Source organism: Postia placenta, assembly GCF_002117355.1.
Source record: "Postia placenta MAD-698-R-SB12 unplaced genomic scaffold POSPLAscaffold_5, whole genome shotgun sequence".
Classification (NCBI taxonomy): Eukaryota; Fungi; Basidiomycota; class Agaricomycetes; order Polyporales; family Adustoporiaceae; genus Rhodonia; species Rhodonia placenta.
The window spans coordinates 1,936,604-1,947,199 of NW_020169836.1; the positions used below are offsets into that span (position 1 = coordinate 1,936,604).

Sequence of the window (10,596 nt, forward strand, 5' to 3'; positions counted from 1 at the left end):
GGACCGCGCTGTCGTTCACGTGGACTTCTCTTGAGCCGTTCTGGCGCCCAGTACGTGGGCTATTTGGAGTTCGAGGCCGAGCAACAGAGGGCGGCAGTGTCATCATTGAGCTTGTCCAGCGAGGAAGCAGTGGGGTATAAAGCAATCACCTGATCGTGCGCGTGGGTTCTCGGCGACCGACATGTGTACACTGGTGTGCCATTCGTCGATATACCAATCACTGGATGGTGTAGGTGTCTGGCGCCACTCGTCGATGGGATCCGTATGAAGACGCTCTGCCTGCCTGACTATGAAATCACTGAACCTCGAGGCCATGATGCAGATCTGGGCTTACGATAGAGGGATAGCGTCTCCGAAGCTCGGTTCGCGGTTCAGAACCGGCTTCAGGACCGAACTTCGGAGACGCTATAGAGGGAACGCCATGTTGAAGCACGCGTTCAGTAACGAGCTCGCAAGCTCGGGCGCGCGAGTAACCGGGGGGCTAGAGGCCCCTATCGTAGTATATAACGACCTCGCGCGATGTACGTACCGCACGCGATTGTCCCTTACGGGCATCGCCAGCTCGTGGACAAACGCGCTCGCCGCGACATCGCACCGGTTGTTCCAACACGCCAGATAGTCTTGGAGATAGCATCAACGGTCTGTAGGCCGTGGTCAAGGAGTCAACTCACAGCATTGCCTTCGTATAGAGTAGTTTTCACGCCATCGGTGAGGATAAACTACAGGTCCGACTAAAACACCCGCACTCAGCGGTGATCGCCTAAACGCGGGTATATGAGTGCAACGCCACAGTTCGACTGAGCTGCCGTGCAGAGTTGTGCTGGTACCATTCGCGTAGCACAACCCGTCTGGAGATGCCCAAAGGCTGGTCTACGTAGGGTCCAAACCTGCCCTTTAGTCGGATACACATACGGATATATATTGTCTCACACGTTCGGGTCGTATGTCCTGCTGCTGCTGACAATTGGCACTTGTGATGTAGCGCAGCCCATCTTCCTCGAGCATGCTAGGCATACCCGGGTATGAAAAGCGAAGTAGATTAAGTCTTAATGTCTGCCATTGTCTGGCGGTTACACCATGTTCAGCCTCGTGAAGGGATCGTTACTTGAAGAATTAGAACTTGTGTGCCGAGATCAGTAAGCGGAAAAAGACTAGACACAGATTGAACGTACCAGAGTGGTATGTACCGACGGCTGCTAGACGCCGTGTGTCGTCTCGCGAGCACCGCGCATGTCATCGGCGCAGCCGGCAGTACACTTTGAGATGCAGCCGAAATCCCGAGAGCTACAGACATCATATAAGAATATACTAGAAATGATGGGGTCGAGATAAAGCACCACTCGTTAATATAAGTGCACTTCCCGCCCCTCGGCGACAATCGTCATGCATGGTTCGAAAGCACGCCTGGCTTACCCGCGCGGATCAGGGGTGTCAGTATCAGTCCATTTGGGTCTGCGAGGCAACGTGATGACAAAACCTCTATTCGCGATGAAGGGTCGACAAGGTTCCCCAGCAGACCATTCTGGATGTTCGTGACCTGGCGAGCACATGCAAAATACAGCCGCGTGGAATATAAGGCCAGGTGTCAGAACTTAGGTCCGTATCTTCAGAGCATTGCATTTTATGCCAGACGACGTCAGTCAAACGTTTCCCTGAGAAACCAGACCGTGGGATGATGAACTACATTCTGTCGTCCAGAGTTTCTTCACAATGGGCAGCACATCGCCGGCTTCCTCCTGCTGATAAGCGAGCAGCGTTGCGTCCTCAAGTTCCGCAGGCGGTCCCATCGTTCACTCGTCTCGAACTTGATCGCAATCTAGACACCACTGACGAATACTGACTTCCCGTTGAGCATTTTCATCCGCGGTGTAAGCCTGACTGCTCACAATGGTGTCTCCAGAACATTTCCTCTTCATCCCTGAGAGGATTGGCCGGAATGGGCGAGGAAAGCGGACAGCATCGTCATCCGACAGTGGAGAGCAGTATTGCCTCCTGAATTTACGGAAATAACCATCAGGGAAGGGTGCGAGCTCGCCTGTTGCCCACAACCGCCTGCCGGGTACTCTCTCGAAAGGAAAGGTGCGCGTCCACGACCCATGCCAACGGATGGTGGTGTATGCAAAATTATTCTCCTTGTAGGGTAGTAGGTCCCGCAAAATATGCTGGTAGTGCAGTGGTCGCTTGCTCAATTTCCGTCCAGCTCGCAACATCATCAGACGGCGATCGGCATTTAACTCGTGCCACCCGAGCAACCGATACGAACAAGGGGCCGTCATGATGGAAGGCGTAATGGGGTGACTCATGGTCGCGCATGAGCCTGGAGGGTGCTCGTCCTCTGCGATGACGCCATACTTGAACACCTGCGTCACCGTAAGCACGACGATTGGTCAAGAGGGCATACAATACATACAGTGCGATATATCTCACCCATCAAATGATCAGGATGGAGTATCACCAACAAACGGTCCGTTTCCCACAGCTCTCGGAGGTCACGCCGAACTGCGTACAATGGGTGAGGCCACAAATGACAAATAGACCGATTACAAAATATACACGGAATATAATATTCCCAGGTGTGCGACAGCGCGCGGAGTTGTAGCTGCCAGGCACGTTCTGCATCACGTTGTCGATCTTCCGATTCATCTCGTCAGTCACAAAAGCCAAGGCAACAGTCATGCATACTCACAAATCGCTGGGGCATGTCGGGAGGGAGGATATAGCACGCCTCTACATCAGCAGATACGCAGCCGGTGATAATGCATCTCGGGTGAGGTCCAAAACGAACGGCGTCCTCGACATTGGACGCGTGGCATTCAGTAACGGACGTGCGCATTCACTTGGCGGGGACTTCATCAATATCTGTCTCCGGGCTCCGTTTTCGCTTCGGCAGGCGGGAGATGCCCTCGACTGGCAACTCTCGTTCAATGTGCGGGGAGACCGGCTCGACTGCATCTGGCTGGGCTATCCGGATGATGGGTATATGTACAAGAACGTCCTTAGATAAAGCATGCTCGGGGTGGAGCGGTCGCTTAATAAATTCACGGCCCACTCGAATTGTCATCAGATGCAGATTAGCACTCAGCTCGTGCCACCCCAGCGAGCGATACGAGCAATCAGCGGTCGTAGCTAGAGGTATAATGGTATGATCCTGGGGGGCGCCCAAGTCTGGAGGCTGCTCATCCTCTACGATGACGTGGTATGTGTAGACCTACTTGACTGTGAGCACGGCGACCATCTGAAAGGACGTACCATACATACAGGGCGGGTATCAAGGTGGTCTATATGATCGGGATGGGGTATCATCAACAGGCGATTCATTTCCCATAGTATACGGAGGTCGCGTCAAACTGCAGGAGGGTTGTAAGACAAGGTAAGACAGGCCAGACGTGAGGAAGCACGCACGGAATATAATGTTTTCGGAAGTGCTACAACAGACGGCATCAGATTCAGTAGGCACACGGGGCATTGTGCGGTCGCCCTACACAGCTGCCTTGTCAGCTACGAGGCCGAAGTGGTAATTACGCTACTCACCAACGGCTGAGGCGTGTCGGGATGCAGGATATAGCACGCTTCCACCTCAGCGGACACGCAGCCCGTGATCATGCATCTAGGGTGAGGTCCGAAAGGAATACCGTCTTTGAGCTTTGACGCGTCGCTCGGACTATCAGACAACCGCCTTCTCTTTACACGGACCTCATCGGCCGTCGTGTTTGCACACCGTATTCGTTGCAAATAACAGGTGCTGCCTTCAGGTGGCGAGTTTTGTTCGATATAGACAAAGACTGGGTCGACCGCATCTGGATGGACCTCGATTGTCTCGTGGTCATGGCTAAGTATATGCGTGGAATGGTCTTCAAAACGAACGGATGGGATGCAGTCGGCCAGAGGATTGGGTGAAGTAGGTGGAGAGCTTTCGCGTGAAGAGTGGCTCCCCGGAAGCTCAGGGGTCCTCAGTTCGCGTGTGGGGTGGCCAACAGCAAAGGTACGGGTCACGTCAGCGATATGGCTGGTCGCAGCTTTCATTCTTCAAGCGTCGAGTATGTCGCGAGTTGATTGGGGGTAGTGCTGGCGTTGGTCCAAATTGAACAGTGTGCGCCACCGGTGCCTATAGATAACTGCTTAGTCAGCGCCACTCTCAGAGAGTTGATTGTCCATGTTCGCTTACATTGTCATTTCTATGGTCCAACGTGCACGTGTGTGGGCGTGTGTACACTCCCGCAGTATTCCACATCCTGTTTCGAGCGACAAGATGCACCGCATCATCGTCACACACTGATCTACATGCACAGGTCGATCACCACCACCAAGTCTGGTCGTGAGTTGTGTATTCAGTCGCCTATTCCCGTTAAGTCGTCGTACACGTCGAAGGTCTGTCCCCGACCAGTCCGACCAGGTGCCCATCAGCGTCTTCACCCTTGGGTTGTTCGGGTACGGCGTCGGGCACTCCTGCCAGTTGCTTCCGGCTCCTCGGATGGAACGTAGTATACGTTGCAGTTACCTACAAGCAAGCCTTTGACGTGCTCGTTACAATAGCTCCGCTGTGCATAGCACGTCCTCCGTCACAACATGCGGTGATTCATAGCACTAGGTCAGGACGCCTGCCTGACGAGGCTCCCTGATGTGCTCGCCTAGTCTTTGCGGTCTCTAAATTCCTGCTTGCGCATGGTGACATCCTGCATCTCTGAGTCGTTCGCCAGACGGTGCGACCAGCCGGACTCCTTCCCGAGCGTGTTGAAGGCTATGGATATTGTACCTCAGTCCGTTGCCTACGATGTAGGGGACTAATATTCCGTACCTATGGATATTGTACTGTTGTAGATACATGAGTAAGTATTAGCTATTGTAGTATAGGAGATTGACTTACCCTCAGTCCGTTGCCTACGATGTAGGGGACTGAGGGAAAGCGCGATACGTAGCGAGCGCTATGTACACAGGGAGGTCACGGTACTCAACACGGGCGGATTTTCCGTCACTCCACCCCAGGTTAATAACCGATGAGTCTGGGCGGAAAAGGTACGGGCGGACTTGAGCCCGTCAGCGCACATCTCCGCTGCAGCACCAAATTGACGGGCGGAATTGAGCCCATCAGTGTACATCTCCGCCCCCGCACAACAGTGAGCCCCGAACGGAAATTGCCCCTGAAGCACGTGCCGTCCCTGGTCAGGTGCTGGCTCTCTGTATAATATAATCAATTACTTTATATGGTCCTAATTATCATTCATTGTCATGAGTTGACACGGCGTCTAGCCATTTTTTAATTTTTCCTTTCCGCGGGCTCGAACCCGCGACCTCTGTACTACACGCTCGGACGGACAAGTCCTTATCTACTGTACGATTAGATTAGATGGGACGGCAGTGCGTGGCACAGCTCGGGCTCCACTGACACAGCCGCTCTGACTCACCGGCCCCTAGGACTGCATCAGCATGCTGTGCACAGACCAGCTGCGCACAGACCAGTGTGCACAGCCTGCCCTTATCTTCTCCTGTATATAAGCTGGCCTCTGCTGCCCTAGGGACCTGTCACGAGTTGGTACGGCGTCTAGCTGTTTTTTAATTTTTCCTCTTCGCGGGCTCGAACCCGCGACCTCTGTACTACATGCCTGATATGGACGCATCGCTATCTACTGTACGATTAGATTAGATGGGCGGCAGTGCGCGGCACAGCTCGGGCTCCGCTGACACAGCCACTCTGACTCACCGGCCCCCGGGGCCGCGTCAGCATGCTGTGCACGGACCAGCTGTGCACGGACCAGTGCGCACAGCCTGCCCTTATCTCCCCCTGTATATAAGCCGGCCTCTGCTGCCCTAGGGACCTCAGTTTCGACCTCTTGTCCCTAGGTCAGTAAGCCCCCAGTTGTATTCCCTTTTCTTACTTAACTAATATATTATCTTGTCCCTAGCCTTAGGTTTGAGCGCTGCTCACCATCGCTTCGGTGAGACTCAGTCGAACACCCCCAGCCTTTAGGTTTTCTCCTGTCGCTTGACCCTAAGTCGCGACATTAGGTCGAAACTCCCCATTGCTGCCGGCGTTCATCAGAACCCAAACACTCACTTTCACTTCCTACAGGTTGGGTGGTGCGCACCCTACTATACATTACGATACGTAGATAGCATACGTACATCGCCAACACTCAAGAAACGAACTCTTCAGTACCTGCACTTCAGTGGGCGGTACTTGTCCTCACGGACGCGTGGCTTAGGTTCCTGCTGCATACTAGCCAAAAGCAGTACTGGGCCCCACGTGAACTGCGAACCCTAGTGTTACTTCGGGCGCTGTAGGTGTAAGCTAGTATAGCATGGCCTTTGTAGTACGCGCACCTCCCCGTCCTCCCCCCATCCATCGTGGCTGCCTGTCAAGGCCAAGTTCACGCATTCGACTCTCAGGACCTCGTCAACACCTACATCCCAGATGGCCCTGAGACTGTCATCTACACCTGTGAGCAGCAGCCGTGCCCCAACCAAACACCCCGATCGATCGAGCAGGATTACCCACGGTACAAAGCGATCAGAAGGGCCCAACATCTGCTCGGCCCCCGCAGCACCCTCGCCTCCCGATCCGCCTCACAACATTCTCGCCCTGTCTCCCCCAGCTCTCGCCTTCCCCAAACTGTCACCGGTCCAAGTCAAGCGCGAGGAGATCTCCCTCCAGACCCTGCGCCAGAGCCTGAGCCTGAGGAGAGTGCGAGTAAAGAAGGAGTCTCGGAGTCCGAGTCCGCGGATTCTATTCGGTCCGCCTCGCCGACAGCGCTCACCCCCGCGTCAGCAGTCCCTGACGTATGTAACCCCTCCTCCGGGCTTCCTCCAGCGCCTCCACCGCCGTCGCCACCGCGAGGCCGCTCGCGCACTCGCTCCCCTCGAAGTCCGACCAGCGGAGGGCCATCACAGCCGCCTCCGCCCCCGCGCCGTCCTCCGTCCCCCCCGTCGCCGATAATGTCTTCGCCCACTGCTGCCCCCGACAAGGAGACCCTGAAGCTCCTCCTCCCTCTCCGCTATGACGGCAAAACCGTCATCGAGTGTGACAGGTTCCTGTCACAGCTACGCATCTACTGGTTGGTTAACATGTCGTTAACCACCATCGAGCTCAAGGTGCAGGTTGCACTAAGCCTACTCGACAGAGATGCCCGCGCCTGGGCCACTCCCTACTTCTCCCAGCTCGCGTCGGTGCAAATGGGTGTACAGGGAGTCACGACCCCCTTCAGGAACGAAGCAGCCTTTACTGCCGCCTTCAAGGCCCGCTTCGGTAATCTCGATGACGAGGCAGCAGCACAAGTAGAGCTGGTGAAGCTCTGCGCAGACAAGTCGGTCCGTGAAAAATGCACTGCTGCGGAATTCTCCGCGCTGTTCAAGGGTCCGGCGGACCGTTCCGGGTATGGAGACCTGGAACTGCGCGACAAGTACCTGAGCGGCATCCCCTCCCGTGTCTACCGCAAAATCGAGCTGGAGACATTCACCACGTGGCAAGAAGCTGAGAAGCGCGCCACTGAGGTCGAACAGATCCTCGACATCAGCAGGGCCTGTCGGCCCGAGCTAAACAACTTCTTCTCAGCTCGAGGTCGAGGACGCGGTGGGGCACGTGGTGGTGCACCCCGTTCACAAGGTGCTTCGGCCAGCATTAATGTGGCCGTTGGAAAAGGAAACTTCCATGGAGAATGCTTCGGCTGTGGGAAGAGAGGGTACCAATGCTTCGAGTGCCCCAACTGTAAGGACAAGCCTTACACAAAACGCGCCGACGCGTGGGCTACGGTAGCCTCGGGGTCCACCCAGGCTGCAACAAACGCCCCCATCACTTCACCCTCGGCAAGTACAAGTGCCGCTTCAGCGAAATCGAAAAGCTCCGAGCTGACGGACTTGATGGCACAGGTGAAGTTGATGCGTGAGGAGTTGGAGCACTACCGGGCGCTCAAGGAAGAGTCTTTTTGATCTGGTCCGCACTTCGTGCCGCACACGTCGGGCCGCATAGTAATAACCTGTACAATGTATTGGCGACTGCAAATGTGTACGAATTGGACCACGGGTCCCAGCATTTCCACATCCCGGTGCGCCTCAAAGGGAAAAGACGGCACAAGGACATAGTTGCAATGGTGGATAGCGGAGCCACCACAAAGTTCATCAAAAAATGTTTCATCACGGAAAATCGAGTACAGACGTGGAAATTGAAGGAACCAATCCCGCTTTACAATATCGATGGAACCCTCAACAAGGACGGAAGCATCTCGGAAGTAGCCGTGCTACAGATGCAGATAGGGGAACACGTCGAAAAGATGGTGTTTACGGTCACGGACATAGGTCCAGAAGATGTGATCGTCGGGTTGGATTGGCTACGCGAGCACAACCCTGAGATTGATTGGGAGTCGGGCTCCCTAAAGTTATCACGATGCCCTGAAACGTGCAGTACCAGGAAGACTGGCCGAATGGAGCAAGTGGTGGCTGCGCGTGATACGGGGGTCAGGCCCACGGTGCGCAGACGTTCACCGAAGTCCAAATGGTCGGTCATAGGTGCCTGCCGGAGTAAGGTACTCCCGGACTTCGAACCCGAAGAAGATCCGGTAGAGGTCGAGTGGGACGAAGCCGACTTGATCGAAGCCTGGGAACAAGGTATTACGCTTCCCGGCGCCCCTCAGCTGTTCGTTGCAGCCGGACATATGTACTCCCAGCTGTTCGCTGAGGAGGAGATCAAAAAGAAGGTCGTTAAGACCGCTGAAGAGTCAGTGCCTAAACAGTACCACGAGTTTCTGAAGGTCTTCTCGAAGGAAGCATCAGAACGGCTACCTGAAAGGAAGCCGTACGATCACGCGATCGAACTCGTGCCCGGCTACTCGACGTTCCACTCAAAGGTATATCCTTTGTCGAACAATGAGCAGGAGGAGCTGGACAAGTTCCTAAAGGAGCAGCTAGCGAAGGGTTACATACGGGAATCGAAGTCGCCCATTTCGTCCCCCTTCTTCTTCATCAAAAAGAAGGAAGGGACCCTTCGACCCGTACAGGACTATCGCCGACTCAACACGATAACCGTCAAGAATCGCTACCCGCTCCCGCTGATCGCCGAAATGGTTGACAAGCTACGCGGCGCGACGCTCTTCACAAAGTTCGATGTCAGATGGGGATATAACAATGTCCGGATCAAAGCCGGTGACGAATGGAAGGCTGCCTTTGTGACCAATCGGGGGCTGTACGAACCCCTGGTGATGTTCTTCGGCCTCACCAATTCCCCCGCGACCTTCCAGGCCATGATGAATGAGATTTTCCACGATCTTATCATCGGCGGCAGGGTCCTTGTGTATCTAGACGACATTCTGATCTTCTCTACCAACAAAGAAGAACATGAGAAGGTCACACGCGAGGTTCTGCACCGCCTTCAGGAGAACGACTTATTCTTGAAGCCTGAGAAATGCAAGTGGGACGTTCCCAAGGTCGACTACGTCGGCTATGTGTTCGGTGACGATGAGGTGGCGATGGATCCTGCGAAGCTGAAAGGAATCAATGACTGGCCGGTACCCTGGAACAAAAAAAATGTTCAGAAGTTCCGGGGGTTTGCCAATTTCTACCGCCGCTTCATCAAAGACTTCGCTAAGATCTCGCGACCACTCGACCGGCTCACAGGGAACGACCCCTGGCACTGGGGTGAAGAAGAGCAGCGTGCATTTGATGAGCTCAAACGGCTCTTCGGCACAACCCCTGTGCTGGCGCTGTACGATCCCCATTGGGAAACGCGCATCGAAGTTGATGCCTCAGGATATGCCACTGGCGGTGTGCTGATGCAGAAGCAGGATGACGGCAAATGGCATCCCGTCACCTTCCGATCCCATGCCATGGACTCGGCTCAGCGTAACTATGAGATCTACAACAAGGAGATGCTTGCGATTATCGAAGCCTTGGAAGAATGGCGCCACTATCTCGAGGGGTTACCCACACAGTTCGAGATTGTAACCGATCACAAGAACCTCGAGTACTGGTGCACATCACAGCACCTCACGCGTTGTCAAGCGTGATGGTCGCTGTTCTTGGCTCGCTTCGACTTCCGCATCACGCACAAAGCTGGAACGTCAAATGGAAAGGCTGATGCCCTATCGCGTTGATCAGATCACCAGGTCGGCGATGAGGACGATAACACTGATCAGGTGGTTCTCAGACCGGAAAGGTTCCGCATCGCTTCCGCCAGGCGTGGTCATGCCTCAGTGACAGCCGATCAGTCGCTTCTGAAGCACATCAGGGAGTGTTCAGAGAAGGATCGAGAGGTGGCCAAGGCACTTGAAAAGGTACAGGACCTCGGGCCGCCCCGGCTGCAAAGGGGCTTTGAGGAGTGGAATGCCGAACAAGGGCTTCTGCTGTTCCGCGGGTGCGTGTACGTCCCAAAGAACGCGGAGCTCCGGCGGGATATAGTAAAGATCCACCACGACTCGCCGATCGCTGGTCATGGCGGTCGTGCCAAAACCCTGGAGCTCGTATCACGGAACTACTGGTGGCCTGGGATGTCTAAATTCATCAATGAGTACGTAAGCACCTGCGATGTGTGCAATCGTACCAAGACATTCCCCGCCAAGCCCCAGGGTCCGCTGAAGCCGAACGAGATCCCTGAGCGCCCGTGGCAGATCATCA

At 54.9% G+C, this 10,596-nt stretch overlaps 2 protein-coding genes across 2 annotated transcripts; one reads left to right on the forward strand and one right to left on the reverse strand.

Annotated features, from left to right (window-relative positions):
* Positions 1-760: 760 nt before the first annotated feature.
* Positions 761-5,722, reverse strand: POSPLADRAFT_1140346 (hypothetical protein; the record flags this gene model as incomplete). The annotated part of the gene is made up of 15 exons (XM_024485159.1): positions 761-892; positions 931-1,006; positions 1,173-1,284; positions 1,414-1,537; positions 1,842-2,360; positions 2,411-2,499; positions 2,687-2,727; positions 2,838-3,208; positions 3,532-3,829; positions 4,274-4,466; positions 4,499-4,538; positions 4,865-4,893; positions 5,044-5,175; positions 5,403-5,517; positions 5,699-5,722. The coding sequence occupies 15 exons, from the start codon at positions 5,720-5,722 to the stop codon at positions 761-763; spliced, it is 2,295 nt and encodes a 764-aa protein (XP_024340451.1).
* Positions 5,723-6,118: 396 nt separating this feature from the next.
* POSPLADRAFT_1140490 (hypothetical protein) lies at positions 6,119-6,995 on the forward strand (the record flags this gene model as incomplete). The annotated part of the gene is made up of 4 exons (XM_024485180.1): positions 6,119-6,164; positions 6,280-6,281; positions 6,310-6,774; positions 6,870-6,995. Coding segments are annotated over 4 exons (639 nt in total), but the record flags the coding sequence as incomplete, so codon positions are not given.
* Positions 6,996-10,596: the final 3,601 nt, after the last annotated feature.